This window comes from Podarcis bocagei, assembly GCF_964188305.1.
Source record: "Podarcis bocagei genome assembly, chromosome: 8".
In the NCBI taxonomy this organism is placed as follows: Eukaryota; Metazoa; Chordata; class Lepidosauria; order Squamata; family Lacertidae; genus Podarcis; species Podarcis bocagei.
In genome coordinates this window covers 13,691,655-13,717,261 of record NC_138133.1, presented here as the reverse complement: position 1 = coordinate 13,717,261, position 25,607 = coordinate 13,691,655, and the positions used below count along the sequence as shown (strand labels likewise).

General features: G+C 44.4%; 2 protein-coding genes across 2 annotated transcripts in view; both read left to right on the top strand.

Moving 5' to 3' along the window:
* DNAH5 (dynein axonemal heavy chain 5) overlaps window positions 1-25,607 on the top strand; it is a 189,285-nt gene that overhangs the window by 17,625 nt on the left and 146,053 nt on the right. Inside the window, exons 4-9 of the mRNA XM_081206728.1 lie at window positions 245-402; window positions 632-853; window positions 1,759-1,896; window positions 21,537-21,713; window positions 24,131-24,244; window positions 25,277-25,384. Coding sequence (XP_081062854.1) covers window positions 245-402; window positions 632-853; window positions 1,759-1,896; window positions 21,537-21,713; window positions 24,131-24,244; window positions 25,277-25,384 — 917 coding nt within the window. The remainder of the gene's footprint in view (window positions 1-244; window positions 403-631; window positions 854-1,758; window positions 1,897-21,536; window positions 21,714-24,130; window positions 24,245-25,276; window positions 25,385-25,607) is intronic.
* Window positions 9,199-13,600, top strand: LOC308593578 (uncharacterized protein; the record flags this gene model as incomplete). Its single annotated transcript, XM_081206040.1, has 3 exons — window positions 9,199-9,205; window positions 9,925-10,886; window positions 11,810-13,600. 3 exons carry the CDS (start codon window positions 9,199-9,201, stop codon window positions 11,813-11,815), a joined length of 975 nt encoding a protein of 324 aa, XP_081062166.1. The 3' UTR covers window positions 11,816-13,600.

Here is a 25,607-nt window from a genome sequence, read left to right as displayed (position 1 = left end):
TTTGAACTGGGCTCGGAAACGTATTGGGAGCCAATGTAGGTCTTTCAGGACCGGTGTTATATGGTCTCGGCAGCCACTCCCAGTCACCAGTCTAGCTGCTGCATTCTGGATTAGTTGTAGTTTCTGGGTCACCTTCAAAGGTAGCCCCGCATAGAGCGCATTGCAGTAGTCCAAGCAGGAGATAACCAGAGCATAGTGTTCAGTTGGTTGCACTGATACTGCCCCCCCCCCCGAAATGTTCCAGGACATGGAGGCTCTACGGCAGCTATCCCTCACTCGGCTAAGAGCAAAGGGCCTAAATTATTTGTGACGGAAGGCAAGGATGTCGCTTTAACCGGCATATGCGTTTTCTTCATCAGAACTAACCCATCCAAACCAATCACTGTGGAAAATATTAATCGCGTGAGTATATCCCGCTTTTTAGTCGCATTCATGAGTACTTATGATTGCATGTAGGGGAACTGCCCTGTGTCCATCTCGAGTTTGATTTGCACTTTGCCATTTTTCAAGCAAAACCGACTGGGATTGCATGCTTGATCTCCTCATTCAAGACTCTAGTCCTCAGTGTTTAGTCATTCGTATAATAAGCCCCAAGCTAACAATGTGATGTGTTGTTTTGGTTTGTTGCCAGGAAGTGGCTTTCAACATGATGGATACTGCTCATGGGGGTTTACTGAACAGTGTCCAGCAGTTGCTGTCTGATATCTTCATCCCAGCTCTGAAGACAATGGACTACGGCTGGGGAGAGTCGAGTGGACCACAGAAAGGGGCTAACGTCAAGCAGGACTTCATTGCTTCTCTAGAGGGATTTGTTAGTGTTCTTTCGGGGGCTCAGCAGAGCCTGATGGAGAAGGTAGTCTTTCTTGTTTTTGTATTAGAAGAATATTAGCTGAGCAAGGTGCATAGGTGTTTAAAACAGGACATAGTTATGAAGTATGCACCAATGGTATTGTACTCTTTGAATTAAGTAATGACAAGCTCCCAAGGTTTCTTGAGTGTCCAATCCCAGCATTTACTGGGAGCATCATTTGAAAATTATATGCTAAGAATGTCAGAACAGCCCTGTGGCATCAGACTAAAGGCCTGTCTGTTCCAGCATCCTGTTTCTGCAGTGGCCAGCCAGATGCCTCAGGGAAGCTCATAAGCAGGTCACATGGGCAATGGCCCATTGTTATTCTGAAGCAGAGGTATGCTGCTAATGCAGTTTATTCGGTGGGTGGCTATGGTCTAAACCTCTGAGCCTCTTGGGCTTGCCGATCAGAAGGTCAGCGGTTCGAATCCCTGTGACGGGGTGAGCTTCTGTTGCTCTGTCCCAGCTCCTGCCAACCTAGCCGTTTGAAAGCACACCAGTGCAAGTAGATAAATAGGTACCACTGTGGTGGGAAGGTAAATGGTGTTTCCATGTGCTCTGGCTTCCATCATAGTGTTCCATTGTGCCAGAAGCGGTTTAGTCATGCTGGCCACATGACCCGGAAAGCTGTCTGTGGACAAAGGCCAGCTCCCTTGGCCTGAAAGCGAAATGAGCGCCACACCCCAAGGTCGTCTTTGACTGGACTTAACCGTCCAGGGGTGCTTTACCTTTACCTCACCTTAGTCAGCTGAAGTCTAGAGCAGGGCAGTGTGAAGTTCAAAGTGACTGGGTCTTACGTGTTGCAGAGACGATAGCCTTGAGGTTAGTCTGTGCACAGCCACAATTCCTTGGGTGAATGGGTTACTGAACGTATACATGGAACAATAACTGGTTAAAATATTGCTTAGGTGAATCTGAAGAAGTGTGAAACCTATGATCTGAAAACGCTCAAGGGACCTGCAGATTACCTGGTGGCATCAAATAGTACAGAGACTCTGGAACGGATAGAGGCCTGCATGAAAGTGTGGATTAAGCAAATTGAACAGGTGATGTTTCGATGAATCGTAGAATCCTACAACTGTAAAATTGGAAGAGACCCCAAGGGTCATCAAGTCCAACCCGCTGCAATAATAATAATAATAATAATAATAATAATAATAATAATAATAATAATAATAATAATTTATGATTTACACCCCACCCATCTGGCTGGGCTTCCCCAGCCACTCTGGGCGGCTTCCAACAAAATATTAAAATACAGTAATGTATCAAACATTAAAAGCTTCCCTTAACAGGGCTGCCTTCAGATGTCTTCTAAAAGTCTGGTTGTTGTTCTACTCTTTGACATCTGGTGGGAGGGCGTTCCACAGGGCGGGTGCCACTACCGAGAAGGCCCTTTGCCTGGTTCTCTGTAACTTGGCTTCTCACAGTGAGGGAACCACCAGAAGGCTCTCAGCACTGGACCTCAGTGTCCGGGCAGGACGATGGGGGTGGAGACGCTCCTTCAGATATACTGAATGTAGGAATCTCAGCTAAAGGGGGCTAGACAAGCTGTGGCTTGGGGACTTCCGGGTTGGTGCCTCCAGCAATGGCGGAGTTCCTCTGATCGGGAGGAACTTGCCGCGTGGGAATTTGGGTCTGTACTGCCGCGGCGAAGGCGGAGACCCGTAAAAATCACAGGCGGGAGAAGCCTGTGAATGTGGGATTCGGCGGGCACCTTTTGCGCCTCCCCTACTCGCGGGGGAACCCGATTTCGGGGACCCGGAGCGACATGGGGTTTGTAGAGTTTGTAGGGCAGCAGTTGAAGAAGGAGCAAAAAGGGTTTTCTTGTGTGTGTGTGTGTTTCTTGTGGCTGATTAGCTCTTTTCCCTGTGTAAAGGTCAGAGGGGGCAGGGTTTCTGTTGAGGCAGGGGATTAGCTGTGGGAGGAGCTTATCAGAGTTTGTAGGGCAGCAGTTGAAGAAGGAGCAAAAAGGGTTTTCTTGTGTGTGTGTGTTTCTTGTGGCTGATTAGCTCTTTTCCCTGTGTAAAGGTCAGAGGGGGCAGGGTTTCTGTTGAGGCAGGGGATTAGCTGTGGGAGGAGCTTATCAGAGTTTGTAGGGCAGCAGTTGAAGAAGGAGCAAAAAGGGTTTTCTTGTGTGTGTGTGTGTTTCTTGTGGCTGATTAGCTCTTTTCCCTGTGTAAAGGTCAGAGGGGGCAGGGTTTCTGTTGAGGCAGGGGATTAGCTGTGGGAGGAGCTTATCAGAGTTTGTAGGGCAGCGGCGCGCGCCTAGCGGCGCGCGCAGTTATATCCATCTTTTAGATTTAGGGAAGCTAGTCTCAAACGTTTGTTGGGGGAGACCTAGGTTTTTTTGTTTTTTTTTTGTGGGCGAAGTTATTTGTCCTGTCTTCAAGCTTTTTATGATGGAGGACCTCTGTAGCCACCCCCAACAACACGACCTCAAGATGGAAGGGGAGGGAACAGCTGCAGTCGCCTGCGATTCCTGCGCAATGTTTGCCATCTTGCCAAAGGTTGCAGGCAGCTTCACCTGCAGCAATTGCATGTTGATTGCCCTTTTAAAAGACAAAGTCCAGCAACTGGAGGAACGTGTAGCTACGCTCCAAAGAATTAGAGAGCTGGAGCTCTTCTTGGAAGCAACAGAGCACACCGTCCCCACCAAGGAGGAGACAGGGGACTCCCCTGAGAAGGAGGCTAGTTCATCAACACAGGAGCCAGATATATGGAGAAACGTGACTCAAAGAAGTAGGAGGCCCAGGGTTCACTCTGATTGTTTAGAAATACACAATCGCTTTGAGGTCCTCTCCCCTAGCATGGAAGACGAAGAGCAGACTCCATTTGAGGATCTCTCCCTCATTACAGTCGATCAGGTATATGAAGACGAGCAGCAAAGTCAGTCCTCAGGGAATGTGCAGGCGACCTTGGAACGGACAGCTCACGGAAGAACCCCGACCAAACCCAAGAGGAGGCGTGTAGTGGTGATAGGGGATTCCCTACTGAGGGGAACAGAAGCAGTGATCTGTGGGCCTGACAAGATGTCTCGGGAAGTGTGCTGTCTCCCCGGGGCTAAGATCCAAGATGTAACTGAACGACTGCAAGGAATCATAAAACCCACTGACAAATACCCCTTCCTCTTGGTTCATGTGGGAACCAATGACACTGCAAGCAATAGCCTCCAGAAGATCAAAAGAGACTACGAGGCTCTCGGCAGGAAATTGAAGCAACTAAATGCACAAATTGTCATCTCGTCTGTCCTCCCAGTTGAACGACGTGGCCCAGGGAGAGAGGGGAAAATAGTGGAAGTGAACAGCTGGCTTCGCAAATGGTGTAAACAGGAACGGTTTGGATTCTTAGATCACGGGCTGCAGTTTCTTGAAGATGGACTTCTGGCAAGTGATGGGCTGCACCTCACAACGGTTGGGAGGAATGTTTTTGCCAAAAATCTCAGAAACCTCATCAGGAGGGCTTTAAACTGACTAATGTGGGGGAGGGAGACAGTGCTCCTGAAGGTAGGAGTCTATCAATTAATGAAGATGATCATCCAAATGTCATAGACCAAATGGAGCAAACAGCACGCGGACCTAGTGGTGGGAGGAAAAAATCCTTAAATAAGAGACACGGGGGAATGATTAATGGACTTCAATGTCTGTACACTAATGCGCAAAGCATGGGAAATAAACAAGATGAGCTTGAGCTCTTGGTACAGCAAACTAAATATGACATAATAGGCATCACTGAAACCTGGTGGGATAAGTCCCACGATTGGAATGTAATAATGGGGGGATACAATCTATTTCAGAGAAACAGACCAGACAAGAAAGGAGGAGGAGTGGCGTTATATGTCAGGGATGTGTATACCTGTGAAGAGATCCAAGATTTAGAACCTCAAAGCCAATGCGAGAGCATTTGGGTCAAAATTAAGGGAGAGAAGAATAACAGAGACCTCATTGTGGGAGTTTACTATAGATCCCCAAGCCAAACGGAGGACATAGATGATGCCTTCCTGGAACAGATGGCCAAGCATGCAAAAGGAAGGGAGATAGTAGTAATGGGGGACTTCAATTACGCGGATATTTGTTGGACGTCAAACTCAGCCAAGAGCATAAGGTCAAACAGATTCCTCACTGGCCTTGCAGACAACTTCATTGTCCAGAAAGTGGGAGAAGCAACAAGAGGAACAGCCATTTTAGATCTGGTCCTAACCAATGTTGATGACCTGGTTAGTGGGGTAGAAGTGGAAGGATCATTAGGCGCGAGTGATCATGCTCTTCTGAAGTTTACTATACAGGGGAAAGGAGCAGCCAAGCATACTAGGACTCAATTTCTTGACTTTAAGAAAGCCGACTTCATAAAACTTAGGGAAGTGCTGGGTGAGATCCCATGGACAGTAATACTAAAAGGAAAGGGAGTTCATGATGGCTGGGAGTTTGTTAAGAGGGAGATAGTAAAAGCACAACGTCAGGCAATACCAATGAGACGGAAACATGGAAGGTGCCTAAAGAAGCCAGGGTGGCTATCTAAAGAACTTTTAACTGAATTAAGATTAAAAAAGGATGTGTACAAAAAATGGAAAAGGGGGGAAACCACCAAAGAGGAATTCAAACAAATAGCCAGCACGTGTAGACACAAAGTCAGAAAAGCTAAAGCACAGAATGAACTCAGGCTCGCTAGAGAGGTTAAAAGCAACAAAAAAGGCTTTTATGGGTATGTTCGTAGCAAAAGGAAGAACAAAGAAACAGTGGGGTCACTCAGAGGAGAAGATGGTGAAATGCAAACAGGGGACACAGAAAGGGCTGAACTCCTCAATGCCTTCTTTGCCTCAGTCTTCTCCGATAAAGAAAACAATGCCCGACCTGAAGAATTTGGAGCAAATGATTCAGCAAAGGAAACACAGCCCAGAATAACTAAGGAGACAGTACAAGAATATTTGGCTAGTTTAGATGTATTCAAGTCTCCAGGGCCAGATGAACTGCATCCAAGAGTATTAAAAGAACTGGCAGATGTGATCTCAGAACCACTGGCAGTCATCTTCGAGAAATCCTGGAGAACAGGCGAAGTCCCGGCAGACTGGAGGAGGGCAAATGTTGTCCCTATTTTCAAAAAGGGGAAAAGAGATGACCCAAATAATTACCGCCCAGTCAGTCTGACATCAATAGCAGGGAAGATTCTGGAGCAGATCATTAAGCAAACAGTCTGTGAGCACCTAGAAAGGAATGCTGTGATCACCAATAGTCAGCATGGATTTCTGAAAAATAAGTCATGTCAGACTAACCTGATCTCATTTTTTGACAGAATTACAAGCCTGGTAGATGAAGGGAACTCAGTGGATATAGCCTACCTTGATTTCAGTAAGGCATTTGACAAGGTGCCCCATGATATTCTTGTAAAGAAGCTGGTAAAATGCGGTCTTGACTCTGCTACCACTCAGTGGATTTGTAACTGGCTGACTGACCGAACCCAAAGGGTGCTCATCAATGGTTCCTCTTCATCCTGGAGAAGAGTGACTAGTGGGGTGCCACAGGGTTCTGTCTTGGGCCCGGTCTTATTTAACATCTTTATCAACGACTTGGATGATGGACTCAAGGGCATCCTGATCAAATTTGCAGATGACACCAAACTGGGAGGGGTGGCTAACACCCCAGAGGACAGGATCACACTTCAAAACGACCTTGACAGATTAGAGAACTGGGCAAAAACAAACAAAATGAATTTTAACAGGGAGAAATGTAAAGTATTGCACTTGGGCAAAAAAAATGAGAGGCACAAATACAAGATGGGTGACACCTGGCTTGAGAGCAGTACATGTGAAAAGGATCTAGGAGTCTTGGTTGACCACAAACTTGACATGAGCCAACAGTGTGACGCGGCAGCTAAAAAAGCCAATGCAATTCTGGGCTGCATCAATAGGAGTATAGCATCTAGATCAAGGGAAGTAATAGTGCCACTGTATTCTGCTCTGGTCAGACCACACCTGGAGTACTGTGTCCAGTTCTGGGCACCACAATTCAAGAAGGACACTGACAAACTGGAACGTGTCCAGAGGAGGGCAACCAAAATGGTCAAAGGCCTGGAAACGATGCCTTATGAGGAACGGCTAAGGGAGCTGGGCATGTTTAGCCTGGAGAAGAGGAGGTTAAGGGGTGATATGATAGCCATGTTCAAATATATAAAAGGATGTCACATAGAGGAGGGAGAAAGGTTGTTTTCTGCTGCTCCAGAGAAGCGGACACGGAGCAATGGATCCAAACTACAAGAAAGAAGATTCCACCTAAACATTAGGAAGAACTTCCTGACAGTAAGAGCTGTTCGACAGTGGAATTTGCTGCCAAGGAGTGTGGTGGAGTCTCCTACTTTGGAGGTCTTTAAGCAGAGGCTTGACAACCATATGTCAGGAGTGCTCTGATGGTGTTTCCTGCTTGGCAGGGGGTTGGACTCGATGGCCCTTGTGGTCTCTTCCAACTCTATGATTCTATGATTCTATGATTCTATGGGGTGAGTGGTGTGGTGCTTCGAATCGTCTGCTTCTTCCACGGAGCGAAGCTGCATAGCTGTTGCCGGAGAGCACTGACTTTTTCCTGTGGTCAAAATAAAAAAATTCCTTCCAGTAGCACCTTAAAGACCAACTAAGTTAGTTCTTGGTATGAGCTTTCGTGTGCATGCACACTTCTTCAGATACACTGAAACAGAAGTTGCCAGATCCTTCTATATAGTGAGAAGGTGGGGAGGGGTGTTACTCAGAAGGGTGGTGGGAATGGGAGATAGGCAGATAGCTGAGAGAGCCTCTTGACGACTCTTAACGACTGTAATAGGTCTTACAGGAAAAGGCAAGGGGTGGGAAGGTGAGAAATGGTTTAGTCATGTATAGTGAGATAAGAATCCAATGTCTTTGTTCAGCCCAGGTCTTTTCATGGTTTTAAGTTTGGTAATGAGTTGTAATTCAGCAGCTTCTCTTTCCAGTCTATTTCTGAAATTCCTTTGTAGTAAAACAGCTACTTTGAGATCTTGTATAGAATGTCCTGGGAGATTGAAGTGTTCTCCTACTGGTTTCTCTGTTCTGTGATTCTTGATGTCAGATTTATGTCCGTTTATTCTTTGGCGTAAGGTTTGGCCTGTTTGTCCAATATAGAGAGCTGAAGGACACTGTTGGCATTTGATGGCATACACAATGTTAGACGATGAGCAATTAAATAGTCCCGAGATGGTATGTGTGATGTTGTTGGAGCCAGTAATGGTGTTGTCCGGGTGTATGTGGCAGCAAAGTTGGCATCTGGGTTTATTGCAGGCTCTGGTGCCAGTGTCTGTGTTAAGTCTGGTTGTAGTATTATTGTGGGTTAGGAGTTGTTTAAGATTGGGTGGCTGTCTGTAGGCAATGAAAGGTCTTCCTCCCTTCCTGGGCCGCATTATTGAAAATAAATGACTTGTTGGAACAGCTTCACAAGAAAACAGAAGTTCTGTACAACGCAACATAAGTGATGAATGTGAAAGCGGATGCCGCAAATAATAAAATTGATTTAATTGCAGAAAGTTTAAATAATCTGGGACAAAAAGTGAACACCAACACAGAAACCACCCAGAAATTGACACAGGAATCTACTTTAATACGGCAAACGGCGGATGAAGTCAGGGAGAAAACCTTTGCTGCTGAATGTAAAACAACAGAATTGGAGTGTGAGAGAGCCCCACACATTCAAAAGCAACTTGACGAATATATTTTTTTCCATAAATTTTTATTCATATTTGCACATATATACAGGAAAAACATAAACAAAAAATCCACCACATACCTTATACAAATTATATCCACTAGCAACTTGACGAATATAAGATGACACTTGCTATGATGGAATTTAAAGAAAAACAGATGAATTTGAAGATCAGAACCCCACCAGAACTGGGAAAGGAAAGTTCGACAGAGCTTCAGGAGGAGACAGGATCAACATCGGCTGAGAAAGAGAGACTTTTGGGGGACAGTAGGACCGCCAAAAATGTGAATTTACTTAAGGGCAACTGTGAAGGACGTTGGATTGAAGAGAAGGGGGATTGGGAAATATGGACAAATCTGAAGTTGTTATGGTTGGGCCGAGCTGCTGTGGTGCTGTGTTGCCGGGGATGTTGCTTTTGTGTCAAAAAGTGCAAGTTTTGGATGGGAGGGATTGTTTCAGGAGGTGGCAGAGGGATGTTCCTGGATTGGTTTGGCAGGGCAGGAAGCCTCGAGTAAAACTTAAGATATTGGCGGATGTTAAAGAAGGAGGTGGACCTGCCCTGCCAGACACCTAAACTTTGTTGTGAATCATCTGTTTTTTGCTGGCTGAGAGAATGACTGTCTTTTAAAAGCACTGAAGTGTTGGATGATGGCAGGTGAAGTTGATGGACTAGACGGAATTGGCGGAAAAGACTGGCAAGATCCGAGACCAGGGAGAAGAGTCGGTGGAAGAAGACTGGGAAAAGTTTAAAGACTATTTATAGAAATATTGTAAAATTAATGCATGTTAGAAGAATGTTGGAATGAAATTATATGGCTTCAGTAGAAATGTTATAAGGAATTAAGTATAAATAGATTAATAGAGTATTAAAGGAAAATAAGGTTAAAATGTGTTAAGATAATTATAGGATAGAAAATAGGGGAAGATGGAAAGGAATTGCTGAAATAATTAATAGAAGTGGAATACAAAAAGGGAGGTGTGAGGAAGCTGTGGAAATATGGGAAAGGAAGATGATATTGGAAGTTCTTTCTTTTTTCTTTTTCTTCTTCTTTTTTTGATGTGTTTTTAAAGTGTTTTTGTTTTGTTCTGTTAATTTTTATGTAGTGTTTTTGTATTATAATGTATTTTTTTTTGTTTTTTCTTTTGTGTTTAAATTGTTGTAAAAGTAATAAATATTATTATTTTTAAAAAAGGAATCTCAGCTAAAGCACCCATAACAGACGGCCAACCAACATCTACTATGATAGCCATGTTCAAATATATAAAAGGATGTCACATAGAGCAGTGTTTCCCAACCGGTGTTCCGCGGCACAGTAGTGTGCCGTGGAACTTTGCCTTGTGTTCCGCGTGGAGGCGGCCGAGTCGGGCGGTGAGAGGCGGGGCGGCGGCGGCGAGCACACGCAGGGCTGCGAGCGAGCGAGCTCCCACATCCCATCGCCGCTCGCTACTGGGCCTGCGCATCCGCTCGCTACTGGGCCTGCCCCAGGAGGTGGGGTTGCGGGCATCACGCCCTTCCCCACGTGAGCGGGGAATCCCATCCGCCCCCACGTGAGCGGGGAATCCCATCTCAGCCCCCGCGAGAGCAGGGGAATCCCATCCGGCCATGCCTCCTGGCCAGCCAATCGGCTGGCTGGAGGGGGCGTGGCTTGCCCTTTTTAGGGCCGGAGTGGAGGGGGCTCGCCCTCTCTTCTCCGGCTAGCCCCATCGCCGCTCGCTACTGGGCCTGCGCATGCTCGGCGAGCACACGCAGGGCGGCGAGCGAGCGAGCTCCCACATCCGACGGCACCAAGCAGGGGCCCTTGGCCGTGCCGGTGCCCACCGTGCCCGCCTCCGCCCAGGAGGGCGGCAAGCAGCCACCGCCACCACCACCCCCGCCGCTGCCCGGCAACCGCGCCGCCGCCCCCGGCTCCCCGCGGCGGGTGATCGTGCAGGCTTCGACGGGCGAGCTGCTCCACTGCCTGGGGGACTTCGTGTGCCGCCGCTGCTACCACATCGCCGCTCGCTACTGGGCCTGCGCGTGCGCGATCGCGCCTTCGGGATTCCCTTCAGCAGGCATCAAGCAGCCTGCCTCCCTGCTTTTTCTAATTAAGGGAACCTCCACTCTCCTGCCCCTCGGTGTTTCTCACCCCAAAGCCTTGTGGGCAGCAGGAAGTGGGGCTGTCCTGCCTCTACCCCACGCCGGGTGGCTGCTGACACGTCCCTTGGGCAGGAGAGGCATCCGGCTGGATGAAGGCAGCGACGCCGGGGGAACGAAACAGCACGGCAGGTCTGAGTTGGTGCCTGGAAGGACACAGACTGCTTCATGTAGCTGCATTCAACAGCTCCGAGGCTGGCAGGTGAGTGTGTGCACTCCTCTCTCTCATTTTATTTAATGTGCATTTTAGAAGCATGTGGAAATATCCTGCGTCATCAACCACTTTGGGGAAAGTGTGCGTGTGTGTGTTTGGGGCTAGATTTCATGCATGCCTTTTTTTTTTAAGCTCTCTTCCTGCTTCATCCACATTCACCCCCCAAAAGGCCATTTTCTGTGTGCTGAATAAATTCTGCAACTCAAACGGCACGAGGTGCCAATGCATCGGGGCTGTGGAATTTATTCTGCTTGCAGAATTCTGCAACTCAACCGCATTTTGATGTTTAAATGTTGTATTTTAATCTTGTTTTTAAGTTATATTTCAATCAACTTGTTTTTTATTATTGTTTTTATTTCAATCGACTTATTTTTTATTATTTATTATATTTCAGTCGACTTGTTTTTTAATTTGTTGTTAGCCGCCCTGAGCCCAGTCTTGGCTGGGGAGGGCGGGGTATAAATAAAATTTATTTGGGAAAGATGGTTTAGGTATGTCCAAGCAGGCTTGATAGCAAAAACTGTTTCTCACAAACTTAACAGCGTATACAGCCATTAAGTGACAGTGGCCTTATTACAGTCTTTTTCAACCGCTGTTAGTGTTTTTCAACCTTTTTAGGTTTTCTGTAAACTGGGGAAGACATCCATGTTGGAAGTTCAATTCCTTGCTTAGCCATGAAGCTCAATGGAAATTGCCTTGCTCTTGCCCTCTCTAATCCAGTGTTTTTCAACCGCTGTTCCGCGGCAGTGCCTCGGGGACCTCGTGGCTTCCGCTATTGCGTGTGCTGCCGTCACTCTTCCCGCCATTCCCATGTATAATTCGTGCCCGTAATACAGGCAGTAAGAACTGTTCTGTATAACGACTACCCCGCCTCTCCCACCCCATCTAAGCCCATTTTTTTTCCTTTGCAGAAATGAGCCGCTGCATTGAGCTCACACAGTATGCATGTTTTTGCCTGGCTGTGATTGGTCCGGACTCAAGCCTTGACCTATCACAGTAGGACATCATCTTCCGACTTCCTTCCCGCCCGAGCACAGAGACCAGGACTCAGCGGGAGTCGGCACTGCAGAGAGGCCGGATACTGCAGTGATGGAAAAGTTTTTGAAAAGAAAAGAACTGGACTCTGAACAAAATTTGGAGCCAGATGAGAGGCCAAGTACGAGTGGGCATGAAAAGAAAGCAAAGATGGTTAGCTCAAGCAAATTCTCTGTCACAAGGCAATATAGCGAAAGCTATATTTCATTTGGATTTACTTTCACCGGAGATGCAAACCAACCAACTCCACTGTGCGTGGTGTGTGGTGAAAAGCTAGCTAACAGTGCTATGGTCCCAAGCAAACTTAAACGCCATCTCCAAACGAAACACCCTTCGCTTAAAAACAAGAATGTGGACTATTTTGTTCGCCTGCGTGAAAACACGGAGAAACAGGCAACTCTCCTGAGACAAACCTCAAAGGTAAATGAAAGAGCTCTTAAAGCTAGCTATCACGTTGCTGAACTTATAGCCAAGACAAAAAAGTCGCACACTGTGGCAGAGACATTAATACTTCCCGCCTGCAAAGCTATTGTAGAGGAGATGCTCGGACCTGAAGCAGCTAAGGAAATAGCCAAGGTCCCTCTCTCAAACAACACAATTTCCAGACGTATTGATGACATGTCTGCAGACATTGAAAGTGTGGTTTTGGAAAAGATCCATAGCAGTGAGAAATTTGCATTACAACTGGACGAGTCTACTGATATCAGTGGACATGCTCAACTCTTGGCCAATGTGCGTTTTGTTGATGGTGATGCAATTAGAGAAAACTTCTTTTTCTGCAAGGCATTGCCAGAAAAAGCAACAGGAGAAGAAATTTTTCGGGTCACATCAGAATACCTTGAACAAGGAGGACTTAAGTGGGAAAACTGCATAAGTGTCTGCACCGATGGAGCTGCAGCCATGGTCGGGCACACCAAAGGCTTTGTAAGCAGAGTGAAGGAAAGAAATCCAAATGTTATTGTTACGCATTGTTTTTTGCACCGTGAGACCCTCGTAGCCAAGACTTTACCAGCAGACCTAGTTCATGTGTTGGATGATGTTGTGCGCATGGTAAACTTTGTAAAGTCACGACCCGTGAAAAGTCGCATATTTGCAGCTTTGTGTGAGGAGATGGGAGCGAAGCATAAAACCTTGCTGTTTCATACGGAGGTCCGGTGGTTGTCGCGTGGCAAGGTCTTGGTTCGTGTGTATGAGCTGCGGGAGGAACTTAAAGTGTTTCTGACAAATGAGAGGACAGATTACGCAAAACTGCTTGCAAGTGATGAGTGGTGTGCAAGGCTGGCATACCTGGCAGATATATTTCATCATCTGAATGAACTGAACACACGAATGCAAGGCCGAAATGAAAACCTGCTTACAAGTACAGATAAAATAAATGGATTCCGTGCAAAGCTGCAACTCTGGCATCAACACGTGGAAAGTGGCAATCTTGAAATGTTCACACTCACCAAGCAATGGCAAGGTGTTCACACTGCTGCACTGTGTGAGATAATAGCTAAACATTTAAAAACTCTCGAGGGGAAGTTGTCATTTTATTTCTCTTCAGTCTCCACTGAATGCCTTGACTGGGTTAGGGACCCTTATAGCTCAGCATCAGTTGGTGGAAAGGACATGACTTTACAGGAGCAGGAGGAACTAACTGAACTGAGACAAAATCGTGGTTTCAGGCTAAGATTTGCTGATCTACCTTTGTTTTTTTTTTTTATAAAATTTTTTATTGCGTTTCTTTCCATAGGTTAACAGATTTGTTTACATAGCAACATGCAAGAAACATTTTTTATATATGAAGAAAGATAAAAAAAAAAAGAAGAAAAAGTTAAGAAACTTTCACAACGTCCTTCCACAGTTCGCTTTCTTTTTGGACCTCCTCTCATCCTCTCAGCATTGCATTCATTATTCTAGCCAGTTCAGCAATTTGTTATCTTGTTTCCCATCTTATTATACCTTTGAATTTATTATGTTACCAATTTCGAAAATTTGTAATTTAGTTTTAACACTCTTAATAAACATAATATTTTGTTTCTAATTTGTCTCGTTTTTTTCCATCAATACTTACTTTATCATTTACTTAGATAAATTGCAGAAGCATAACGTTTCTTAATCGTGCACAATCTTAACATTCAAACAACTTATAATATTTTTGCAAATAGTCCTTAAATTTTTTCCAGTCCTCCTCCATTGTTTCTTCGCTCAGATCTTGAATTCTGCCAGTCATTTCTGCCAACTCCATATAGTCCATCAGCTGCGTCTGCCAGTCCTCCAGTGTAGGTAAATCTGGTGTCTTCCAGAACTTTGCAATAAGAATCCTAGCTGCTGTGGTTGCATACATAAACAAAGTTCTATCCTTCTTTGGCACCTTCCGGTCCACCATGCCCAGGAGAAAGGCCTCTGGTTTCTTAGAAAAGGTATATCTAAATACCTTTTTCAGCTCATTATGTATCATTTCCCAAAAGGCCTTTACTTTCGGGCAGGTCCACCAGAGGTGAAAGAATGTCCCTTCTGCCTCCTTGCATTTCCAACACTTATTATCAGAAAGATGATATATTTTAGCCAACTTGACTGGGGTCATGTACCACCGGTATACCATTTTCATAATGTTCTCTTTCAAGGCACTACATGCCGTGAATTTCATACCGGTGTTCCATAACCTTTCCCAGTCCTCAGACATAATGTTGTGTCCTACATCCTGTGCCCATTTTATCATAGCAGATTTAACTGTCTCATCCTGTGTGTTCCATTTAAGCAGCAAGTCATACATCCTCGAAAGTACCTTAGTCTTTGGTTCTAGTAACTCCGTCTCCAGTTTCGATTTCTCCAACTGAAAACCCGCTTTTTTATCCATTTTGAATACCTCTTGAATTTGAGCATAATGTAACCAATCTCGCACCTTACCTTTTAGTTTGTCCTGGCTTTGGAGCTTCCAATTATCTCCAACTCTTTCAATCAATTCCCAATATTTTGGCCAGTAGGCCTCCATATTGGGCCTTTTTTTAGAAATCTTGGCTTCCACAGGTGATAACCACCTCGGGGTCTTACTTTCTAATAAATCCTTGTACTTCATCCAGACGGCAAAAATTGATTTTCTGACAATATGGTTTTTAAACAGTTTGTGAACCTTCGCCTTGTCATACCACAAGTATGCATGCCAACCATACACATTATCAAACCCTTCCAGATCTAGGACATCGGTGTTTTCCAACAGAAACCAATCCTTCAACCAGCAGAAGGCTGCAGCTTCGTAGTACAACCTTAAATCCGGCAGGGCAAACCCCCCTCTTTCTTTTGAGTCAGTTAGTATTTTAAATTTTATTCGGGGCTTTTTGCCCTGCCAGACAAACTTAGAGATATCCTTCTGCCATTTTCCAAAACATTCCATTCTGTCCACGACCTGAAGGGTTTGAAATAAAAATAACATTTTTGGCAAAACACACATCTTTATAGCTGCGATTCGGCCTGACAAGGTAAGTTTCAATCTTGACCAAATATCCAAGTCTTTTTTAATTTCCAGCCAACATTTTTCATAGTTATCTTTGAAAAGGTTTAAATTTTTAGTGGACAAGGATACCCCCAGGTATTTCACTTTTTTAACCACACTTAGCTCTGTCTCTTTCTGGTACCCCTCTATCTCTGTAGGTGTCAGATTTTTGACCAAAACCTTAGTTTTTTGTTTGTTTAGCTTAAATCCCGCCACCCGACCAAACTCCAAGATAAGTTCCAAAACTCTTTTTGTACTAGATTCTGGCTCCTGTACTGTCAAGACTAAGTCATCTGCGAAAGCTTTCAGTTTGTATTGTTTCGCTCCGACCACTATACCTTGCACCAACTGGTCCTCCCTGATCATATTCAGCAATACCTCCAGAACTGAAATAAATAGTAGAGGGCACCCCTGTCGTGTCCCTTTTTCAATTTGAAGTTCCTCCGATACCACATTGTTCACTATCAACTTAGCTTTTTGCTCTGAATAAATTGCTTCTAGTCCATTTTCAAACCCCCGTCCCACTCCCATCCCTTTCAAGTTTTTCTTCATAAACATCCAAGAAATGTTGTCAAATGCTTTCTCCGCATCAATAAAGATTAAAGCAGCCCTTGTGTTTCTAATTCGCAACAGCTCCAATATATCAATAATGTTCCTGGTGTTGTCAGACATGTGTCTACCAGGGAGAAAGCCTGCTTGGTCCTTGTGAATTACTTCATTTAGTACATTTTTAAGTCTATTTGCTAAAATGTCTGCAAATATTTTGTAATCCACATTCAGGAGTGAGATGGGACGGTAGTTCTTAAGCTGAGTCTTTTCCCTTTCTGACTTGGGAATCAATGTGATGAATGCTTCTTTCCACGTTTCCGGTGCCTTCCTCCCCTCCATGATCTGGTTACAAACCTCCAGCAACGGTTGTATCAAGAAGTCCTTCAAAGTCTTATAATATTTGGAGGTGAGTCCATCCGGGCCTGGAGATTTGCCCAACTGCATATTTTGGATGGCACCTTCAATTTCCTGTTGAGTTATTTTGCTGTTAAGAATTGATCTTTTATCTTGACTTATTTTAGGTAATCCATTTGTCCTCAAAAATTGATCTATTTCCGATTCTTTCTGAGGCCCCTGTGCGTAAAGCTCTTTGAAGTATCTGTGGAAGCACTTTCTTATTTCTTCTGGTTTCTGAACTATTTTTCCTTGAATCTCCAAGTTTGTAACCGTATTTAACTTTTGTCTTTTTTTCAACTGCCAAGCTAGCAACTTTCCACATTTATTTGCTGATTCAAACGATCTCTGCTTCATTTGTTTGATTTTCCACTCAATCTCTTGATTGATCAATTTCGAATATTGTGCTTGATGGAATTTGATCTCTCTTAGCACCTCTTTTGACTTCGGTTTGGTTCTCAACTTTTTCTCTCCTTCACTTATTTTCTCTAAAATTTTTTCCTTTTTTCCATTCCAAAATTTTCTCTTTATTGTATTCTGTTGTATCAGAAACCCTCTCATTACAGCTTTACTTGCATCCCAGATTGTTCTTTTCTCCACCGTAGTGTTCAAGTTTATTTCAAAGTAGTCCTTTAGCGTTTTTTGGGCCTTCTTAACAATCTCTTGATCTCTTAGCAAGGTGTCATTCATTCTCCATCTGAAGGATCCAGTTGGGAAAAGTCTCAATTCCATTTTTAAGGCATTATGGTCGGAGCAGGTTTTTGGGCAGATTTCCACTTTTCTTGTTTTCGGGGCCAGCCCTCTAGATATCCAAATTTGGTCAATTCGTGTCCATGACAAGTGGGCCTCAGAGAAGAAGGTTCCTTCTTTACCCAAGGGGTTCCTTGTCCTCCAAATGTCAATCAAGTCCATATTGTCTGTCATTTCAAAGAAGGTTTTAGGGAGTCTGCCGTCTGTTGTTAAGTTTTGATTTTGGGATTTGTCCATATTTGTAGACACCACCCCATTCATATCTCCCATCACAATAATGTTAGAATAGTCCAAATAGTCCATCATTGTCTCATGCAGCTTCTTATAGAATTCTGATTTTCCATCATTTGGCGCATAAACTCCTAATATCAAAATCTTTTCCCCTTGTGTTTGGATTTCGATTGCGAGAATTCTTCCATGATCATCTTTGAATAAAAATTTTGGTGACAGGTTCTCCTTTGCATAAATTACGCCTCTTTTTTTAACTTTGTCTGATGAGATAAATTCTTGGCCAAGTCTTTTATTGATTAATACTTTCCTGTGGAGCCTAGTCACATGTGTTTCTTGAAGGCATATTACATCTAATTGTTCTTTTTTTAGGATATGAAATATCCTCCTTCTTTTTTCCGGAGAATTCCCGCCATTTATGTTCCAACTAAGTAGCTGCAGAGACATCCTGTTCTATTTAAGATGTTCTTAGGATGGGGTGCCTTCCTTTTGCTCAGGTCCCGAGGGTGCAGGCGTTGGCCCGCTTCCAGGCAGTATTGGTGCTGGTAAAACTGGAAGCCAGTCCACTCCTTTTTGGAGATCTTCTCCGTGGTCGTGAAGGAACTTTTGGTTATCTTCAGGTGTTCTAATTTTAACCTTCCTTTCTTTGTAGGTGAAGGATAATCCTTGTGGAAACTCCCACCTATAGGGAATTGCGTTGTGTCTCAGCAATTTTGCTAGTTCTGTATAGGTGGCTCTGAGGTCCAGCAACTGTCTCGGAATATCTCTATAAATTTCCACCCTTTTGTCTTGTATTTCAATTGCTTTTTTGAAGTGAAGACCTAGGATCTTGTCTCTCTCTTCCTTTGATCTTAAAATTATCAAACAGTCTCTGGATCTGTCTTTCCTTACCAATCTTCCCAGTCTATATGCCGAGACAATCCTGAAATCTGTATCTTCCTTTAAACCCCAGAACTTCGAGAATTCCTGTGTCAAGTATCCAATCAAGTCTCCTTGCTCGAGTTCCGGGATGCCTCTCAATTTGATGTTACTCTCGCGATTTTTCAGTTCCACCATTGACAGATAAACTTGTTGTTCACCCACCTGTTTGTGCAGGGGCTTAACTTCTCCTTTTATTTCTTCAACTTCTTTTTGTAAAGCTCCCACTTTCTGGATTGCTTCTCCAGCTAATTCCCGATTTTCCGCTGTTGCTCCTTGCAAATTCTCTATGGCTTGCGTGTGCTGGGAAACTTGATCAGTCAATTTTTGAATCGAGGAAGTTGCTTTATCTATCTTCAAAGACTGGTCGTCCACCTTCTGGTTTAAACTTGATAATTGCTCCAATATTTGTTTTAATAGTGTATCTGACCCACCTGCTGCCATATCTTCCTCAGTGGACTTCTCAGTTGTTTCCCCTTGTTCCCTTTGGGTCACCAGTACAGCTGGAACCGACGATCGGCGTCCTTGGGTCAGTGTTGTTTGTACAAATTGTGCTGGTTTTCTTTCCTTTTCTTTTTCCTTGGCCTCTTTAGATTCCTTAGCTTTAGATGCTCTTGTTCTCCCTGCACCACTCATTACACATCTGTCAATGTTCAAGGTCAGATTGTCTATTATTCCATGGGAGAGACAAATTCAGAAGTAAACAACCAGTGAAGTGGAATTCAAAACAAGAGTCAGTTCCCAGGATTTTATAATCCGAAAGCCCTGTAGGGGGAGTGCCACCAGGTTTCAAAAACAAAGAAGGAAGTAATCCGCCATTAAAGTTCCAAATTATTTCAAATCAGTAAATCCAATAGTCCAAGAGTCCCTTCAAAAACTCAAAGTTTCCCAAAGCACCTTTTATAGTTCAACAAAGTTTCACAAGAGGTGCTTGCAACAGTATCCCATCCAATCTTTTCTGCTCAAATGTAACAGTTACGTTCCAGCAAAGTTTTTACAACTGTTTCCGCAGTTTGACACAGTCTCCCTCTCTGGCAGCCCGACGATCTGGCTCCTTAAAAATACAGCCCGAAGAAGAAAAAAGATAGGAGGAAAGTCCCCATTTACTACTTCTTTTAGTCAATGTCCATTTCCACCTTCAGTTTAAAAGAACAAGCAGATCTGATAGCACGAAAAAGTTAAAGCTTCCCACAGTCCCGTTTCAAGCGCTTTCCGCTTTTTAAAGCTTTGCTTTGATCTTGTCAGCAATGTCGGAAGACGGACTTCCCTTTTCTCGTCTCCCGCTTTCAGCCGAATTTAGGAAATTCTTTGCCAAATTTTAAACCCCTTTACTCACGGGTATGTTACTTGCAGTTTGGTGTTGATTTTAGGAAGAAGGATCAGCGCTCATCTGTAACAGCCGCGCGGCTTCACTTCCATGGAAAGAGCGATGAACTCACAGCACCGCTACCCCTCCTTCACTCCGGGTCTCCTTACGGGGTCCCTTCTGTGTTTTCAGAGCAGCTTCTGGTGCCCGCCGAGTCCCACGGCCACGGGCTCACTCTACCCGTGGTTTATCTTGATGGGTCGTCGCTTTGCCGCAGCGAACGACCCTTTTCCACGGAGCCCCTCTTCAGAGAACGAAGAGGACCGCCATTACAGTTTCGCGCCGCCCCCGGATCTACCTTTGGACAGTTTTTGGTTGGAAACTGCCAAGGAGTTCCCCCTTCTGGCAAACAAAGCTATTTTGACATTGCTCCCATTTTCCACTACATATCTCTGTGAGTTGAGCTTTTCAAGCATGATTGCTATAAAAACTAAATACAGAGAGAGACTGAGAGCTGTTGACGAAGAGCTACGTGTGTGTCTTTCTTCGATTCCAGCCAGAATATCAGCTTTGTGTTCAGCCAAACAGGCCCAGGTTGCGCACTGAATCAAGTATTTTATAATTTTTCATATTTCTGTTTACTTACCATTTCATAATAAAGTAATTATAAAATACTTTCTTTGTGTTTATTTGATTCCTATTAAAGAGAGTTACTTTATATATAGTCAATATAGGCAAAGAGTTAATTTTTTAAACATTTTCTAATGGTGGTGTGCCTCGAGATTTTTTTCATGAAACAAGTGTGCCTTTGCCCAAAAAAGGTTGGGAAACACTGACATAGAGGAGGGAGAAAGGTTGTTTTCTGCTGCTCCAGAGAAGCGGACACGGAGCAATGGATCCAAACTACAAGAAAGAAGATTCCACCTAAACATTAGGAAGAACTTCCTGACAGTAAGAGCTGTTCGACAGTGGAATTTGCTGCCAAGGAGTGTGGTGGAGTCTCCTACTTTGGAGGTCTTTAAGCAGAGGCTGGACAACCATATGTCAGGAGTGCTCTGATGGGGTTTCCTGCTTGGCAGGGGGTTGGACTCGATGGCCCTTGTGGTCTCTTCCAACTCTATGATTCTACTAAAAATCTCTAAGGAAGGAGACTCCACAACTTCTCAGGGGAGACTGTTCCATTGTTGAAAAGCTCTTGCTGTCAGACAGTTCTTCCAGTTGAGTCAGAATCCCCTTTCTTGTAACTTGAAGCCATTGGTTTGAGTCCTACCATCCAGAACAGGAGAGAACAAGCTTGCTCCATCTTCCATGTGACAGCCCTTCAAGATATTTGAGGATGGCTATCATATCTCCTCTCAGTCTCCTGTTTTCCAGGCTAAACATACCCAGCTTCCTCAACCGTTCCTCATAAGGCTTGGTTTCCAGACCCTTGATCATCTTGGTTGCCCTTCTCTGCACACATTCCAGCTTTTCAACATCCTTCTTAAATTGGGGTGTCCAGAAATGGGCACAGCATTCCAGGTTTAAATAGTTACAGATAGGTAGCTGTGTTGGTCTGCCATAGTCAAAATAAAAAAAATTCCTTCCAGTAGCACCTTAAGCCGTGTTGGTCTGCCATAGTCAAAATAAAAAATAAAAAAATTCCTTCCAGTAGCACCTTCCAGGTTTGAATAGTTTACTATACATTGTGATGATTATTATTAAAAAACCAAACCTATAATTCATCATTATGATACGAAGGGCCTTGCTGACTGCTGACTGCTAGTATCTTTCTGACAGAAATTTTAATGGAAATTCATTAGGAGAAAAGTGCAATTCTCAAGTAAACCGTCAGTTTCTTCCTAGCTTGCTTAGCATTACAACTCAGCATCCAACCAGATTCAAGATGTTAACACTGAAAGCCCAGCAGGTTGCACACAGTCCAGTGAGAGCAATTAGCTTTTCCCATATTCGCCTGATAATAACCTCCTGTGTGGATTTGTAGGTCATTGCAGAAAATAGCCAGCTGCGGAAGGAAGCAGATGATCTGGGGCCACGCGCAGAGCTGGATCACTGGAAGAAACGTCTGTCCAAGTTTAATTACCTGGTGGACCAGCTGAAGACCTCAGATGTGAAAGCTGTGCTTGGAGTGCTTACGGCTGCTAAATCAAAACTTCTGAAGGTAAGTTTGCTGGTTAATTGCTGGTGTGTTCATAAGATTTAGAACCCCATTCCTTTTTCTTTAAAGGCTATACTTGTTTCCAAACACACATACAGAGAGAGACTTTCCCCCCAATAAGCTCACAAGGCAGCTTATAATAAAATCTGCCATGTTCCATAAAGAGAACAATAAAATACTATAAAATTAATACTTGTATATAGCAACACGCACTGAGCCTTTCAATTGGGGTTAGCCCATAGGGCAGCTCGTAATAAAATGTACATTTCAGAACTAGAACAATAAAAAATAACACGTATATATAGTAACACACAGGGAGAGCCTTTCAGCTCAGCTTATAAAATGTAAAAGAGCTGGTAGTATAATGTACAACATTCCAGTAACAGAACAATTGCACTACTACAAATATACAGTGGTACCTCGGGTTAAGTACTTAATTTGTTCTGGAGATCCGTTCTTAACCTGAAACTGTTCTTAACCTGAGGTACCACTTTAGCTAATGGGGCCTCCTGCTGCTGCCACACCGCCGGAGCACGATTTCTGTTCTCATCCTGAAGCAAAGTTCTTAACCTGAAGCACTATTTCTGGGTTAGCGGAGTCTGTAACCTGAAGCGTCTGTAACCTGAGGTACCACTGTATATAAAACTGCTGTACAATTCATGAAGATTAGCACAGGAAATTATGCCTGTTGAAAAACAAAGGCTTTAACTTGCTTCTTAAATGTTCCTTGTGCTTGATATATACTTTGATACAATAAAATGAATGATATATCCTTGGCCTTAAAGGTAAAGGTAAAGGGACCCCTGACCATTAGGTCCAGTCGCTGACGACTCTGGGGTTGCAGCGCTCAACTCGCTTTATTGGCCGAGGGAGCTGGCGTACAGCTTCCAGGTCATATGGGCAGCATGACTAATCCGCTTCTGGCAAACCAGAGCAGTGCACGGAAACACCGTTTACCTTCCCGCTGGAGTGGTACCTATTTATCTACTTGAACTTTGAAGTGCTTTCGAACTGCTAGGTTGGCAGGAGCAGGGACTGAGCAACGGGAGCTCACCCCGTCGCGGGGATTCGAACCGCTGACCTTCTGATCGACAAGTCCTAGGCTCTGTAGTTTAACTCACAGCACCACCCGTGTCCCTTATCCTTGGCCTTATTACCGTATTTTTTGCATCATAGGACACACCGGACAATAGGACGCACTTTGTTTTAGAGGGGGGAGAACAAGAAAAAAAAATTCTCCCCCTCTCTGCCCAGTGCCCCTTCAGTGAAGCGGCAGGAGGCGCTGCACAGAGAGGGGGAGAACTTTCCCCCTCTTGTTTTCCCGCTCTAAAACAAGGTGCCGTTTAAGGTGCGTTCAGGCGGCTACCTTGGAAGCCTGGAGAGCGAGAGGGGTCGGTGTGCACTGACCCCTCTCGCTCTCCAGGCTTCAGGTTAATTTCGACCTGCTCCTTGGGGCTGGCGTGGGGAAGCCCACCACCAGCCCCAAAGAGCAGGCCAGGGAGCAGCGGAAAGGCACAGCGGAGAGGCTCCTGCCATAGCCGCGCGTCACCTCTCCAGCCGGGAGAGGGTCGTGGGGCTATGGCTTCTTTAGCCCCGCACGCGCTCTCCCAGCTGGGGAGGTGACGCGCGGCTACAGAGGCTCCTGCCATAGCCGCGCGTCACCTCTCCAGCCGGGAGAGGGTCGTGGGGGGCTGCTTTAGCCCTGCGCGCGCTCTCCCGGCTGGAGAGGTGACGCGCAGCTATGGCAGGAGCCTCTATAGCCGCGCGTCACCTCTCCAGCTGGGAGAGGGTCGCGGAGGGCTGCTTTAGCCCCCCGCGCGCGCTCTCCCGGCTGGAGAGGTGACACGGGGCTGTAGAGGTTCCTGCCATAGCCGCGCGTCACCTCTCCAGCCGGGAGAGGGTCGCGGGGCTATGGCGTCTTCGCTCCATAGGACGCACACACATTTTCCCTTCATTTTTGAAGGGGAAAAAGTGCGTCCTATACAGAGAAAAATACGGTATACCGCTAATAAATTGCACCCCTAATTATACCCCTAAGTACAAATTGACCTGCGGCAATTTCCTAGCGCATAGGCAAGGGGTAAATATATGTTGATAAGAGCAGCTTTCCTGAGCCTGGTGCCATCCGCATGGTTTGGACTACAACTCCTATCAGTCTCAGCTTGCATGGCCAACAGTTGCAGATGATGGGGATTGTAGTTCAAAAGATGTGAAAAGAATTAAATTGAGGGAGGCTGGTCTGAATCAGCTTCTTATTGCTTTCACAGGATGAGCTATTGTGGTTCTTTGACCTGAGACAGGGATTTCGGTTCATTATTTGTTGAGAGCAAAAGCATTTCAGAAATCCCCCCCCTTTTTAAAAAAAAGTGGCGTGTTTTTTTTAAAGTAAAGTATATTTTTTGCATTTTTAATTTTCTAAGAGTTGGCGAGAGCTGGACACTCGGATCACAGATGCGGCAAATGAAGCCAAAGATAATGTGAAGTATCTGTATACGCTTGAGAAATGTTGTGACCCTCTATACAACAGTGACCCTGTAAGTTTTTTAAAAAACAAATCATTGTTATAAAGATATGCGTCCGTATAGCAAAGGAGTTTCCAGGCCACAAGCGAATGATAGTGAATCCTAACATTTAATTAAACTGTTTGCAGATAGAGTCACTGCTAACTAAATCCCTTGTGCAGAGTAGAAAAATGAATTTGTTGTCCACAAGAATGGGTTTCAAAGCTTTACTGAAAACAGTCTTACCATAGTTACAAATAAACTTTACAAAATGCAAAGTAAAACATTGCTCTTACACATACTACTAATGGATCCCAGTCTTCTTTAAGTCCTGTTATGTACTGAGTTGAATAGGATTCAGAATGCAGCAGTCTGATTGGTCCTAGAACAATGCAGCAGTATGATTGGTCTGCAGGAGCCACCCAATCCGGCTCCAGATTCAAGTGAATCCACAACCTGATTGGCCTACAGGAGAATTCTGGAATTAGCCAATCACGTGCAGCCCATTGTGTAAATAATGTATATAAAACAGATACTTTGAGGGGACATTCATTCCTCCTCACCACTATGAGCTGAATAAAGAGCATGAAATCCACTCTCGACTCGAGTATATTTCAAGTCCTTAATTCAGTTCAATGATTTCCTTTCTCTGCTCCCAGAGAGAGAACCTAAGTAACTTGCTTGTTCAACAAGCTAAGTTCCTACTGCTGCTGCTGGCTTTTTCTCCTGCTGTGATGCTGAGTTCTCAAGTTTCATCTCCAGAAATGAGTAATCAGTTACAGTATCATACTCAGTGAAATCGAAAATCTCTAGTTTCTCCTTGTCAAATTTACCTAGTGTTTAACCTACTGCCCAATGCAAACGTCTCTTTGCAAAATCTTTTCATACACAATGCACACAAACATTACATTTTTTGCATATTAACCTTATATTTTTAACAGCATGTGACACTGTGTCTTCAAAATGATAACCTCTCTTGGTCCATGTTGAATAATCTTATTAAGTGATCACTTTGGCCAAATGACACACACAAGAATTGCACTTACTGACATGTTGGCATTTCAGGTGACGATGGTAGATGCTATTCCAGGACTCATACATGCTATCAAAATGATCCACAGTATCTCACGCTATTATAACACCTCGGAGAAGATAACGTCTTTGTTTGTGAAAGTAGGTGCAAAGACTGTACTGAATTATTTTCTTTTTCTTGGGAACTGAAGTTAGGCTATTGTGAACAATTAAAAGACTTAGAATGCTAAACCATGGTTTGTTTAGCAAAAGTGTATGTGTTTTGAATGTCTAAACCATGGTTTGTTTTCTGGCAACACATCATGATGTGAAACCATGGCTTGCTCTTGGTTATTGAACCTCACTTGTTTTAACAATGGCATTA